The sequence below is a fragment of the Magallana gigas genome, chromosome 7 (assembly GCF_963853765.1).
Source record: "Magallana gigas chromosome 7, xbMagGiga1.1, whole genome shotgun sequence".
Lineage (NCBI taxonomy): Eukaryota > Metazoa > Mollusca > Bivalvia > Ostreida > Ostreidae > Magallana > Magallana gigas.
The window spans coordinates 13,892,949-13,908,616 of record NC_088859.1 but is presented as its reverse complement, the minus strand read 5'-3'; the positions used below and the strand labels follow the sequence as shown (position 1 = coordinate 13,908,616).

The 15,668-nt window shown below is 33.3% G+C and overlaps 2 protein-coding genes across 7 annotated transcripts in view; one reads left to right on the top strand and one right to left on the bottom strand.

The window, feature by feature from the left end:
• Positions 1-15,668, bottom strand: part of LOC105329453 (trafficking protein particle complex subunit 13) — a 46,665-nt gene that overhangs the window by 9,841 nt on the left and 21,156 nt on the right. For both annotated transcript variants that reach the window (XM_011430709.4, XM_066067077.1), the window contains exons 2-4: positions 3,609-3,777; positions 3,125-3,209; positions 70-200 (exon numbers count right to left, since the gene is read on the bottom strand). In XM_011430709.4, coding sequence (XP_011429011.3) covers positions 70-200; positions 3,125-3,209; positions 3,609-3,777 — 385 coding nt within the window. The remainder of the gene's footprint in view (positions 1-69; positions 201-3,124; positions 3,210-3,608; positions 3,778-15,668) is intronic.
• LOC105329451 (sodium/bile acid cotransporter 5) overlaps positions 3,092-15,668 on the top strand; it is a 23,286-nt gene continuing 10,709 nt past the window's right edge. Inside the window, exons 1-2 of one of the 5 annotated variants that reach the window (XM_011430701.4) lie at positions 3,092-3,228; positions 15,651-15,668. The exon at positions 15,651-15,668 is cut by the window's right edge and continues 2,209 nt beyond it. The gene's annotated coding sequence lies outside the window, so the exon portion shown is untranslated. The other 4 variants (XM_011430703.4, XM_066067075.1, XM_066067074.1 and 1 more) reach the window with 4 other exon arrangements.

The following is a 15,668-nucleotide window of genomic DNA, read 5'->3' as shown; positions in this document are numbered from 1 at the left end:
CGAATTATGGGGGCCAAATTTAACTCTTATCATATATAGTTCTTTGCCTACAAGAGTAAAGTTAATTACATGTGGGTGCCAAGCTCTTTGACCTCGTGGTGTATGACATCATCGATACTCTGATCTGGTCCTAACTCGTCTGTTGCCGGTACGTCTGCTCCTGACAACATCAGTCTCTGGGATGTCGTCTGCAGGTCAATCTGGGGAGAGAAAAAAAAAGCCCAACATCTGCAAAATGTCATTGCCCATTTCATTAATTATTTCAAAATCAAATCATCGCTATCTAATCATGTTCAAGAATATCCTGTGAAATCAATAAAACCTGTTCAACAGCAAATGTCAAAGTTGTAAACTTTTATTTTTCTGATAAATGATCATTTATAATTCATAGAATTGCAATTTTTCCTGCTATCTGCATTTTGGCCAAGGATCTAAAAAAAAAATGATTCCAATACGCCCACCAGGGTGAGCTTGGGTGGTACACAACGCCTTGCTAATGCAATGTAATGAGATCAAGATTTTCCAGGTCTTTTGGTTCAGAGTGCCTTAAAACATTGCATCTCTGCAAGTAAGGAGTATGTAAGGTGGTTTTTAGGGATGGTAGTGCATGGAATACTTTGTTGACAACAGAACTCTTTATCAAACACAGAAATCGCAGGAAAACTCTTCAACAGAGAAACATGTATGACATCACTATTGTGCACTCAATTGCCTGACCCATCGTAAAACTGCAATTTACATACCACATGTATGTTTACAAACTTTGAGGTAAATTGGTACATTTCAGTGACATTTAGTACATTAAGGTAAGATCATGGACCAATATTGAATAACAAACTTAACATACACTTAAGGGAAGGGAAGGGAAGGAAAGGGAAGCTAGAGAAGAGGGGTGGGGGTCAGAAGTCCGTAAAGTTTATATGATATGACATTAATTGATTGTGTAAATTTTAGATATGGGACATAACATTATTGTCAATTGAATTTGCTTCCTCTTATAATTAAACAATAGAAATATAGTTATGGTGTAATAAAATACTAAAGTGCTTGATAATCAAATTTAAATTAACAGTTTGAGAGAGAGGAATCTTCATGGAAACTATGTGAAACTTTTGATCTCGCTCCTTGGGGAAGCATAGTGGTAACTCTATATATTATATAATAAGTGTACCATTAGTATTTAAGTTTGAGGGGGAGGAATCTTGATGAAAACTGTGTGAAACTTTTGATCTTAATGCCCCTTATGGGAGCATACTGGTATATAAACAATGTACACGTATTACATAGCGTACCATTATCAGTATATCTATTACAAAGTAATTTGAACAACATTTCATTTATAAAAAAAAATCATGAAATTTTAATGGTGTATTCTATTCTGTTTGTTGTTGCTTCACAGATCAGCAATACAAGTTGTAAAATTCCTATTTATAGACAAGATGTGGATTGGTTGAAGATTTTTTAAGGTTTTGATAATATCAGAATCATTGAACTGGGAATCAGGTGCTCTTATTCCAGTTTACACACAATAAGCTTGACTCTGCTGGATGCTAGTGCTGTATGATTTACACCGCAGTCCTTTGAAAAAAATTAAAATCCAACCAGAGCTCTATATTAAATGCTAGGGACAAAAAACCCATCATGCATAAGGTATGACTTTTGCTGACAATGATTCTCTTATTAAAAATGCAGAAGCAGATCAATAGGTGTTCGGAAGGTATGAAGCGAGATAAAAACCTTTTCCTGAATAGATATGTCGATAGAAGCCAACTGGTGTATGGCAAAAATAAGATCGGTTGTGACATTTAGAAATATCAATGGCTGGCAGATTTTCCTGATGTATCTCCATGCAGCACTAGATATATTTATAAATGATATTTCTAACCTTCTTGATAATTAATGGCATAGTTTGTCAATTAGCCAGCTGCATTTTGCTAATACTTCTTGGGATTCTGTCTTTACTCTTGTTATTTAAAAGATCAAGTATGATTTAGAAATTTCCTTTAATCTTTTTATTGCCAATAGGGAAAAAGGAAGAACTGACTGCAACTACTTCAAAAACCACTTTATAATTCAAATGTATATCTTTGTGTGGCCTTGAGCCCATGACTCAAAATCTGCACCAAATAACTACATGCTGGTACTGTACCAAGTAATTCAGATGTATTGTCTTTCATCACTTTCATCAAATTAAAATCTTATCTCAAAGAGAGAGAGAGAGAGAGAGAGAGAGAGAGAGAGAGAGAGAGAGAGAGAGAGAGAACTAGACACAATTTCCAATTATTACCAAATGAATAAGCAAGCCAACAAGTGTTCAATAAACAATCAGGTGAAATGATGACCTCTTATAATAAGTGATTACTTGTGTAGTTCTGGGTTTACTATGGCAATATAAACCATTGCAGCACCAATAAACCACTATCATCCTTGGAGGTTTTCCTATCAATTGTTGTTGATCTGCTTTTTCCCATCACTTTCACCAGTACATGTAGCCATACACAGAGACAGGGGGCACAGCAGGACAGTGCACTGGATGCAGCCAGCTGCACTGGCTCAGGGTTGCGTTTTATGATGCTTAAGATCCCCATACAAAGTGCTTGTCAATGGCAGTGACTTAGATCACCCTCCAGTATAAAGACAGATAAGATTATAACCCTCCCAATCCACTCCTCTCAGCAGCATGCATTAGATACTTCGCAGTGGATGTAACAAAAAACTTGCCCATTCACTACTACAAGAAAACTTTTTTTCTCTTCCCCATCTTCATAATTTTACTGAAACGTAGAACAGTGCAAGCATTACAGAGAGCTTTCAAGCATAATCGCACAGCAGGGAAAAACAACTCATGTTAAATTATATGGATTACGAGCCTCCCTTCTACAAAAACAATGATCATTCTTTAAGAACTGACAGATCCATGCTTTTTGTGCTTTTCGCAGGTGACACCATCTTGGTCTGTTAGTTACAAATTAACAGCTTTCTGGCATATTGCTCCTTTTCATATCTCTGTAATATATAGGGCAAAAAAATGTCTCTCGCAGTATTTTCACTGTGCAAGTGTATTGCAAACTTTGGATAAGAAGAGGGCATATGTTTCATATTAAGTGAAGATGGTTGGTTATACCTTTAAAGTGATGTCTCGGCACTGCTGTGTACTGTCATTGTGAACACTGATGTAGCTGGAAAACGTCTCACCAAGGAAAATGTTCCTGTACAAATAAACAAAAGGTAAGAGTAAATATCTGAATGCTAGATTTTTATAAAAGAATAATTTAATGAAATTTTGAGCATCTTGAAATCTAAACAAAAAATATTGCTCAAACTTTAAACCTTAGCTACAGCAACACATTTTTTTTCAAAAGAAAATATCTAGAATGTCTGAAATTTTTCACTTCAACATTCTTAAATTCTTTTCATTTACAAAATGTTTTACATAATTATTCTGACATTTCATACAATGAATAATCATATTACTCCAAAAATTGTTTCAAAGTAACTTAATAATCTGTAGCACTTTGGTTTCCATCTCTACAGAATTCTTTATTCCATGTTCAGATAATTCTGGTTTTAATCAATAATACCTAATTATTAATTATATTAGAGTTTACCCAAAATTTTGTGGCAAAGTTAATAAATCTCCAAGCCCAAAATAAGGAACCCCACTGGGCTGTGCAATATCCGATTCCTGAATTCCATGGAGTAGTTCCCCTTGAAGATCTCTAGTGTCACTAATTAGGGGGTGGTACGGCATAAGAGAGGGCTTGGTGAGCCTCATCACTAAAATCAGAGGATGCAAATTCATACTGCATTAACACATCAAAACAAAATTTAAAGAAAATTGATTAAAATATTGTCACTGTTATACGACAACTGACCATGGACAACATAGCTAACCTGGTTAGATGTTTAAATTCTTCAAATAATTGAATCAATTTTTGCTAGATCTTATAATTAAGTAAAAGAGGGAAAATAAGACAATAAAAATCTTAGCAAGTAGATATAGTTATAAATTGTCCGGCTCATCCACAAAGTATTATGACTACTATTTAGGCATAGTACATGCACAATATATCATGAGTATTTCCATCTATAATTGCTTATATCAGTACAGTCATAATTCAATGCAGTTGTTTGATCTTGAACTCCATGTACAAAGTATGTGAGAGAGAGAGAGAGAGAGAGAGAGAGAGAGAGAGAGATATGTTTATTTTGAAATAAAACTCCAAGGCAAGTTGTTGAAAAATAAATGAAAAAAAAAACCAAACTTCTCTCACTCTACAAAAATTTGGAATGCGTGACAATCATTAAATGAACACCTGCTTTAGATGAACACAATCTTTGCTTTCAAATGTTTTTTAGTGTACATGTATATGCAAGATCGTTAAAAAATTTCAACATTTATTAATCATTCAACTTCAAGCAGAATGCAAATCTGCCAAAAAAAAAATAAAAATTGAGTCATCACTCCTAAAAAGTGAAGATTTACCTAATGTTACAGATATCTGATGATATCACTTCAACATTTAACAAAATCTATGAGTGCAATCAACAGATACAAGTTTGAACCAGGTTTAGGGGAGAGAAAACTGCGTTTCGGAGCCTCGGGTAAATATCATGCATAGATGTTTATGCTTGATGTCATCAGTGTTGTGGGAGGGAGATCCATTTCAGATGTCTGCCACGATGATTTGCTGGCAGATTTGTAACAAAATGACAAAGAACATACTCTAATGCTACCACAAGAACCACAGCTAGAGTACTGGGGCACATGCAAGTACTAAACTGACAAGTAGATCCATAATTTATCACACATTTCTGGTGAATTCTCTTCATTTTTTTTAAATATGTGATAGCCATAAAAAATGAAGGAAAAGATTCTTCACAATTCAGTCGGCATTGGTGGATAACACTAATAGCAAATTTGCCCTAGCTGTCAAAGAGAAACATTAAACTAATTATGCTGCTATGATCAACTCTTAGCTCATTTTGGAACTGCACCACCCAAAAATATGAGAGCAGAGTTTGGAACACAATGAGTATACAAGCTCAACATACTGAAACACTAAACAGTAACTCTGCAAACAGCGGTGCTAAAAGAGGCACCTTATGACAGTAATGACATTCATCAGGATATTTAATAAATTGATTGTGATATGTAAATGCATATTGCGTGCAACGGACAATAAACCTCATATCTGTATCCACTGAATTCCCACATGGTTTCCTTCCTCGGCTTTTCAGCGAGGTTACTTAGGAAAAGGCTGGATTCAGATTCAATCAGGAGGGTGATAAATATTGAATATTATTTTTGATTTTTGCTCCTATCCATGCTACAGTTTCAATAATAGACTAGCCCCACTGGGAGTTTGTTTGTTAATTGGGAACTGATGTTTATACAAATATTGGCTGCCAATATGGCTTGATGTTCCTTGTATGGAAACAGTAGAGCAGAATTTGTACACTGTTTTAATTCACTTATACTGGTACATTATCTGGTCATTTGTTAATTTATTAAAATACTAAGGTCATAAACATTAAACTGTGATGACTTCAAACCATTTAGTTGATCTTGTTTTAGCAAACTCAATCTTGGAAAATGTACATCCTTTTCCTCAAGATTGTTACATGCATTTTCATGTTTATCACCAACTTTAATAATTTTGATGCATTCTGACCCCCAAAAAACAAAAATGTGAATGCAGTGTCTTAGCATCCAATGATGGTACAAGGCTTAAGCCTTAAGGTGCTTCACTACACCTTGAAAAATTTCTCAAATCAGTAGAAAATTACTTGATTATGATAGAAAGCATGATGGATAAGAAGTATATATGTCAAATAGGTGACAAAATGTGCAAATTTTAGATAAAAAATGATATTTTCAAAAATTTCATTCAGTTAACATAAACAAAAGCCTCAGGTGGATTCGAACTCATGACCTGCGATTCACAAGCCCCTGATACTTTAACCACTGCGCTATGATGATATACATCTGAATCGATTGATAAAAACAGTTTAACAAAACATTTAAATCTCCATCTTGTGACGTAGTGTCTTAAAAAGTATAAGTCTCGGTGTAGTGAAGTACCTTAAGTTAAATAAGTCCTACAAATTGGAATGCAATAATCTTTTAGTGGACTAGATGGTCGTGACCATTTTAGAATATGGATACCCTTTTTACAAAAACCTTGGACTTTCTGTAGTTGTGTCAAATAGTAATGTGATGTAAGTCTATTTCATTGTTGGCCATTTTTTGAAATCAACAAGATTTGTCCAACTCTTACCCTTTGCCTAAAAATCTGTGCATTTTTCACTTCAAGCTGCTTGGTCCAATTTTATATCAAATTTTGTGATCGCTTTTAAAAGATGCTTATGCTAAGTACAATATGTGTATAATGAAAGGCACTGCAGTAGTTTTCCCAGTTTTCCCATATTTCAATGAAAAAATGATGTACAAATTTTGTTTTAAAAATAAACATCACAAATGGGTACCACGGTTTTTTTTTGTGCATCATATCAGAATTCGCCCCTGAAGTAGACACAGCTAAAGTTGTATTACGACTTTGACATCGCTACTAATAAGGGTAATCATGTTTTTGGCAAATCAAAATTAAACCTATATACACACTTTGCTAACTAATATTTCGTAAGTTTGCTTTGTTTACAATCAATGCATAACATGCAGATTAAATAAAACTAATCAATTGGGGGACGAAACCAAACGGTTTCTTTTTCTAAACATACCCATAATGCAGTTTGGTTTGTTTTTTTGTTTGCCAATGAAGAAAATATTTTATTTACTTTGAATATTTCTAACTTTGAAAGGAGACCAATTCTGCTGGTGTAAATAGGCAAAAGTCTATATCTTTCTAAGATAATTGGTTTGTATGGAAAATTATTTGATGCTGTATCATAGTAAAACAATGGGACCATGCAGCTTTCAAATCAGCCTCATTTTCAGTTTTGTTTACAAAAGGCTCAATATTGATCTCCTCAAGAAGATATAAAATGTTCAAATTTCGAAGCTTAAATACCTGTATATGTAATTTTTTTAAGTTAAATATTTCCAACTTCAAATCAGAGACCTAGCAGCTAAACTTGTTTAGCAGCCATTCAATAAACCCAAATATCTACGACCTAGCATCAACTATATAGCTGCTACGATCTTGAAAGCATGCAACCCTGATTGGTAATTTGTTGACCCTGCACCCAGCCTCCTTAGAAAGACTTTTTAATCTTGGAAGTAGGAGTGGGTGTCTAAGAGAGACATTTTCTCTCTCTCTCTCTCTCTCTCTCTCTCTCTCTCTCTCTCTCTCTCTCTCTCTCTCTCGTGCCAAGCCTGGTTGACCATTTGTCCTGGATATCTGGCAGTGTAAAGTCATTATTGGGGTCAGTGGTGTGATGTCTAGCTCAGCCATGTTTTGGTTTGTCTAGACCTTGCCAAATTGCATTACATGAACTGAGTTGGTGGGACAATAACATTATTTGACAACCAACCTGTTATCTCCTCAGCCAGGCTAATGTGCAGGAGTATTATCCAAATTAGAGAACTCGATAGTCTTATCCTTACAACAGTCAGAGGACTTAAGAAAAAAATATTACTGTAGTTTATGAGGAAGTGGGAATTAAATGAAATATATCCAGCACTTTAACTTGTACACTGTTGAAATCAATTCCTTCATCAAAGCTCATTATTGGTCAGAAGAATTCGTACCCTAAAGTTTTGCTATCTAAAGTTCGAACTGCAATATTTTTTCAAAATACTGTGATAATCTTTTCAGCCCAGGACAGAAGATAATTCTAGTCTTCGTTTTTTTTTTCTGCAAACCAAGTCCAAAAAATCAATTGAATATAAAAGACACGACATATAATTATATAGAGACATAGCACTCAAAGAGACAAGAAAATTGTCAAGAAGCTAACCACATAGCCCTAAGCTGCAGTAATGCTATAAGACAATAGCCATGTTTTGGCATCAGTTTTATCGCAGTTATGATACTGCAAAAAATAAATCAAAATTGCAGGAGATGGAAACTATCGCTGATGATCTTTATACAGCAAATGAGTATGTTAGCTTTTTGGGGGTGGTAATTTTAAATGATCTTGAAAATATCAGTACCACTTCACTTTAGTATAGTCTAACCTCAAATCAAACACTGGCAGTAGTTATTACAGCAAAACTTGAATATAATGAACATGATTATTACAGCGAATTTATGAATGTCCCGGCAAAGTTCTTATACGCGTCTATAGATAGAAAACTGTCACACATAATGAACATGGCTACTGTATAACAAATTTACAAGCTTAACAAAGTGATTTTAAGACTTCCAGTGGCCAAATTTTAACGTACCGTATTTCATCATTTCTATAATGAATATTTGAAGACACAAAAAATTTTAGGAGGCATAAGTACAACTAAAATACTCGAATCAAATATTTTGAGAAAATGTTAAAAAAGTAGTGAAAAGGTTATATTTATTGACATTTTGTTGCAATGGCTGTGATTTTGATTTTATAACCTTTCGATAGTTTACAGTAATCTATAAATTTATTCTACAACAAATTAACTAAAAGATTTCTTACGATTTCTCTATACTGTTATAACAAAGTTTTTTTTTATGGCCCTTGAAATTTGCTATAAATGAGGATTTCTACACAGATTAATCTGAGATTCATTTAAACAAATATTTAAGTATTCATATAGACACTTGCCAAATTTGAGACCAGAAGGTAAAATCTCTTGTAAATGGCAAATTTTAGTACATGTATCATGCATGTCTGGCACAGCATTTGGTGTTTTTCTTCTGAAATTCAACTACTGACATATAAGAGTGGTGTAATTAGTCTCATATTCCTCAATTATTAGTCAAACTGCTTAACTTTAAAACTCTCTATCCATGTTTTCAAGAGTCAAATTTAAAGCTGTGATCATTGACAAAAAGTCAACTTTGTTTTGTAGTAGAGTAATGTATTTTGGACAACAACAAACAAACAAAACCCAGAAAATGCCAAAAAGTGAGAGTAATTTATAGCAAAATAAATACTAGTTGACCACCACCTTATTCTACATAAAAAAAATGAGGTTCTCTCCCCTTCTTTTAGACCCTCATTTCCACCTAGAAAAATAGCTAGCTCAGTGAGTACACTGATCTAAGTTTCAGAGTACATGTGCTGGCACTTTATTCTGACATCATTTATGGAGTGCAAATAAATTTAGCGAACTAGGCTATCAAACATTATAGACAATCAAATCTAAATGAGGGTTGCTGTGGGTAAGAACAGTGTGGTAATCCCAATATGTGTCCAAGGAAGTATACTATAAAAGTTTTCAATTAATCAATAAATGAATTAAACATGATCACGGTTAATTGAATTCATCCTACTTTGAAAACCTTGGAGCTAAATTCCAAAGGATTTTAATATTCAATACTAATTCACTTTGCTGATAATAAAATGTGTGCCACCATTAGAGGCCCTTAATAAAGAATTCCAGCTTGATTCTCTACCACAGAACGCCTACTCAATGATGTCATCTTTACACTCGGAAACGTTGCAGGGGGAAAAAAAAGTTTGAAGACGACAGCACCATGGGACTGAAATGGTTTCAAAATTTCAGAAAGCATGCAATCTCTAATACACAGCGGTGCAGTAGACATGAAATCAATGTGACAAAAGCACCATTCCATTGCCAAAGATTAAGGAAAAACTGGCACTAGGTGTCTGGATGTTCAAGCAGGCATTAGAAAAGAAACATTAAGTCACAAAGTATGCTTTTGTTTAGATAAAACAACAAAGTATTTAAAGTCTTTTTGTTTGGTTAATGTTCAACAATAAAAAATAACCCCTACCACCCCCCCCCCCCCCAATGTGTATTAAATATAGAATATCACACTGTTATTTTTTTTGGGGGGGGGGCCTAAAAAAATAAGCGAAACAGTTGAAAATCAAATAAAATATGAAACTTAAAATAATATATGTATACAACTCTGATCTCAGTAAATCATCTTAAGGGACTTTGTATAATGTTTTACTCTTTCTAGGGATCAAAAGGCAAAGTAAGATTAACAATGATTTAGTTAGGTCAAATCAGGACAAACATAAGGTACCTCTCATTTCTTTTAAAGACACTATGACTGTATGGATTAACCAGTGTTTGACATCCACTGTATTGTTTATTGGTCAAACTTTCTCAAGTAAACCTTTTGGAACCTTAAACCCTCGACTAAACAATGGAGGTTTGATACACATCTACAAGCTGTTACATGTAGAAGTATCATCTTAGGTCAACTAGAACTGGGTCTGATCGGGATAACAATAAGAATCTTTCAGAGGGGAAAATAACAAAAAAAATTTTACCTCTTGAAGGTAAAAAAACACATTCATTTGCATTTTTGAAGGACAAGAACCCTAAAATACTTCTAACAACAAAATCTATAGGATTTTTATAATTCAATGTGATCCATTGTTAAGACTTTACCATAAAGATATCATGGCTGCAAAACAACCATTCCATTAGACATGCTATTAGTTTTGCAGCCCTGGCTAAGAGTTTTGATGTCAGGTTATTAATCCATCCCTTCCTATCACAACACAATAGTCAGGTTGCAAAGCCCAGTCCATTTCCATTTAATCAGCCGGTCAAAATCATTATTAAGTTTGGAACTGACAGACTGACAAATAGACTAGCCGGTTAAAAGTGTAAGTCTTTAAGCAGGGATATGACAACCATCTACTATTCCACACACACGGAAAGAAATCAATTTCCACGAGTGCTCATTATCATCATGCTTCGAAATCGCATTCAATTTTGATCAATTAGAGAAAGTAAAGGGCTATGAGGTGTATCTGCTGTAAGTTTATACATCTGCAGAAATGTGGCTAGAACATGAGACTGCACAGCTCTGCTCGTCGTTAGGTAAGTGAGGATTTTCTTTGATGCTCCGAACGAAGGCAGTGTTCATACTAGCCTCTTGTGAACATGATTTTTCTAAGAGAAAAAACCTGTTAGCACATGTAGGTTTTTCTTTTTTTAAGTATATCTATCACTAAAAAAAAACAATAAGAGTAAATAAGATGCTAGCAAATGTTGTTTTATTTTGAGGCATAAGTGACTATATTAATGTATTATTTCAGCATAATAATATCACAACTTCAAATGCTTCCGTTGAGATTTTTAATAGGGTCTAGCTTATGTGGTGTAAAATAATGGTTAATTAATTATTATATATTATTGGAAATGATCTAAAACTTAATTAACTGTTTGAAATGAATTAGTTTAAAGTCATTTAGAAATAACAGCAAGAGCTGAAATACGTGAAAAATAATAATAATGTGAAAAATGTCCATCTTGAACAACCATTTCAAAATACTCTTGCTTTTGTTTTGATAGAACTGTGAATATTGATCTGGGGATACTAATAATATCCCGATTAACACCGATCTATACTCTCCATTCTTAAATCTAAGATACACAATTTCTCCAAAACTTAGATCAAAGATAGTTTTCATCACATTAGTTTTTTTTTATTTTATTGATTGGATGGTATCTCCTTTTTCTCTTTCTCTCATCACCTTTATGTATTGACACTTAGCGTAAAAAAAATCTCATTAAAACAACACGAATGGGGAAAAATGGATTTACACATCTTTTATTGATGAGAAGGTAGAATATTTTGAAAAATATGGGGCATATAGGAGGTTCCTTCATCATAAAAAATGTAATAATTAAGATGCCAACATTGTTTACATTCTGTTTCTGACTGCAAATTAAAATATTTTCAAAGTAATGGGGCAAAAATAATCCATTATTTTTTTTGGTAGCAAGTGTCTGTTAAACATACCATCTTTAAATATGCTGTCATGGCTGGTTTTAATGTGGAATCTTTCTAACTTGTCTGTTTCATGAGAGGTTGGCATGTTGTGACCTTTGACCTTAGAAATTGATGCTGACATTGTGACACTGACTTATTTAAATACATACATTCAAAGTCTTCAAAAACTTACAACTAGCTGTTTTGAGTGTTGTATGTTGCATGTGTATGGCGAGGCCATATAGGGTGTACCAGTATACATATATGCATCCCTCCCTGACAATCATTGAACTGTTCCTATATCCATACTGGCCAAAGATCAAGTCTAGCCAAGTACCATATCTTGCCACCATTGATATAGTAGCCAAACAATGCTCTGGTGAAAAAAGTTACTTGGCAAAAATTGATCTTACTCTAGGAACTCAAAATTTTAGAGGGATTAAGTCTGAATTAAGGGGGTCATTCATCTTTACAATCGTGTCTATTTCATTAATAAAGAGACAATTGCATTATTTTAAAAATTCTGATGAAATTGTCTGTAGGTTATGGCAAAATATTATGTACCAGTATTATACAATCCAGAAGCATAAAAGTAGAAGCAGTTGGTCAAGAAAAGTTTTTCAAATTAACTGCTGCCAAGACTTTCTCATAAATACTAGCTCAATTTTTACATTGTGTATTCCTTAGGTTTTGGTGTACATGACATAAAAATGAAATTTATCTACATACTGCAGTGTAATGGTATGTTTTTAAAAATTGTATTATTTCTTTTAAATGCAGGCATGATCCATTTCTTTCATACAATTCATTTGTCATACATTCAAACATGTGCATCTGTAAATAAGAACTACATGTATTAATTTGCTTTGATCAACATGAAAATGTAGCTGAACCAAATTGAATTATGTCTACCTGTGACAAATGCCATGTGTTATAATATATGTTCCTGGCATCTCACAGTTCCAATATGTCCAATGTGTCAAAATTTGAAAAACATTGAATTTCTTTTTACATGTACAAAATTTGGGGGGGGGGGGTCTGAAAACTCCAGAGATAATTCAAACAGATGATCAAAGATTTTGTTTCGGACAAGCAGATAGTTTAAGTTATTGACTTACATAACATAATAAAAAGTCCTCAAGGATTAAAAGACTACTGAAGAGTTGTTAACTTCAGACAGCATTGACAATCAAAGGACCTAACCTGTAAAATGCACGACCCTCAGATTACTGGATAAATGTTGCATGAGCTTAATGAATGCAATTTAAATTTAAGATTCTCAGTCTTCATGCTCTTACTCGTATAAACCCACATGAACTCTGGGTCACTGTGAGGTGAAGGTCACAAGATATTCATTTATTTTAAATAGCCAACTGTTTTAATGACTGCTTTTAATTTCATTTTGACAAAATTTCGGTAAAAATGAATAAATTATAAAACCCAACTCAATACTAAAAATTCCTTATATTACGCAAGTACTTATTTCTGCGATCCTGCTGTTTTATATCAAATCACAAGAATATAAAATAGCGAACACAGAACTTTTTCCTGTATTTCTTATTGATCTCATACTCTGAATAAATATTTGTGAAGATTGCTTCTCGCGATTTAACGCAGATATTAATTCCTCGCATTTAAATAGGAATCTACAGTAAAAGTTTCCTTTAAATCTTATATCTAACATTGACTTGTGCACATTTTCACAAATACAGGTGATATTTACATCAAGAATTAGTTGAGGAATCTTATCTGAACTATATCTTGTAACATCCAAGTCAAGGAAAAACATGACATTGATTAGGTCCCAGATCAAGTTCACATGACTTTAAAGTCAATATTCCTGTAGGGGGAAATACTGGGTTAAGAAGATGTAATGGCATCTTGCATAGGATGATAATGTAATTTAATCTGCTATTCGTAATCGTTCCCAATTCATACAATTGTGTGTATAAATGAGTCATATGAAGTCAATTACACCGATATTTTCCAACCCCTCCTAACAAGTTTCAACTAAATTGGTTTAGTTTTTTCTGGCCTTTTTTCCACAATACTCAATTACGCCATGTTTGTGATTTCAATTATCACACCCTCAAGACTACCACATATGATAAATGCATTGCCCCATTCACAACACACACAAAGAAACAATTTTGGGTTCCAAAATCAGAAATGCAGGAGAGCAGAGTGTGTAATAAGCACTGTACAATACACAATAGAAGAGGGTTTAATATATTTATCTCCCGGTTTCTAAAAATGTTCTCTGTAATTGAATTGGAGTTTTATTGTCCAATGGAGCTTTAACATTCATTAAAATAAAATCAGGCCTTGTTGGTCGTGAATTCATGTTTACGCTACATAGTAAGTAAATACTTTTAATGGAAATGGCTTTAGAACTCTGAAAAGAAATGTCTACTAATATTTACTTGTTTCTTATTCCACTCAGCATTTTTGAAAAACTTGGTTGATATATACCCTGAAAGGAAAGCTATTGAAATGGGAACAATCAGCTTTACATATATTTTTCTGTCTTGAAGCCTTTAAATAAATAATCCTGTCACTGCCGATTCCAGTCACAACTTTAGAGGAAAAAAAAAATCAACTACCGAAGGTATATAGATATAATCAATGTATAAATTTTTCCTTTGAGATATTTTAGCTACCGGTAGTATATTGGACGGGTTCTAGATACAGGATAGAACTTTGTGAAAGCATTTGTTGTGTTTGAGGTGAAATGGATTTAGTGCGGAAAGGATTAATTAATAAAAGCGGGATTTACACAGTAGCAATTTAAATCAATTTGGTAAGTGTATCAAGTTTATTGATGATATTCGATGACCAGTCTTCAGAGATCATATTTAGACAAAGTAATTCACTTAGCTGAGGATTCTTTATAGGCCACAATTCAAACAATTCTGATGTGTTTATTCTAGCAATGCTTGTGTTTATATAATGACAAATTAGAGTTGTCTTTCTTTAAACTCTGACAAGCAGCAAATTTGACAGTTTTTGCATTCGTTATTCTTTGAATGAACAAATGTCACCTTCTCTAAAGCTTAAAATTGTATCAAGTCTGATTTATTAAATCAATCAAATCATCTTTTAATTTTTATGCCCTCCAGCAAATCATGATGAAAGGACCAAATAATTAGTCATTGGTTATACAGGACCATCCATTACAACTTCAGCATGCGGAGAATACATGCAGCTTCGTATTTTGATAAATATTTTTTATGCATGAATGTTAACTATTTGATCAACAAACAGACCCTTGAAATCATTTGATATGTTCAATCTTAATCTTGTATCAACTGGCAATAATTACAGACAAAAACAGGCATGCAGGATGAGACGATTTGCATGCAACTAAGACATTAAACGGTTTTGAAAAGTACACCAACACTCCCCTTAATGTCTCTGACAAACAGACCTCTTAGTCAATATGTATAAACTGATCATTCACTCTTGGCAAACTTTTGGATTCAGAATTCATTTCAAATTCACTGAATTTAATTTTTGAAATATGGCTGTGAGGACCATTGATTATTGGGTTGTATCAGGATGGGGATTCTAAAGAGACATGGTTTGAATAATGAACTTATCTGGAAATCCATCCATCTGTTTTCCACAGCAATTATTTTATTATAAAATGTAAATTACAAGAACAAAAAATTGTACCATTTGACTTCTGTGAATAAATGATGTTTTTTTTTAAACAGGGATGGAAAAAAAGCAATTTCAACAAATGTATTAATAAATTATTCACTTTTCATTACTTGATTTTTTTGCATGGTTGGTAAACAAAATTAAGTTATTGAATATTTTTTCCCTTTTGTATTTCAGGTATATTGGAGCATGACA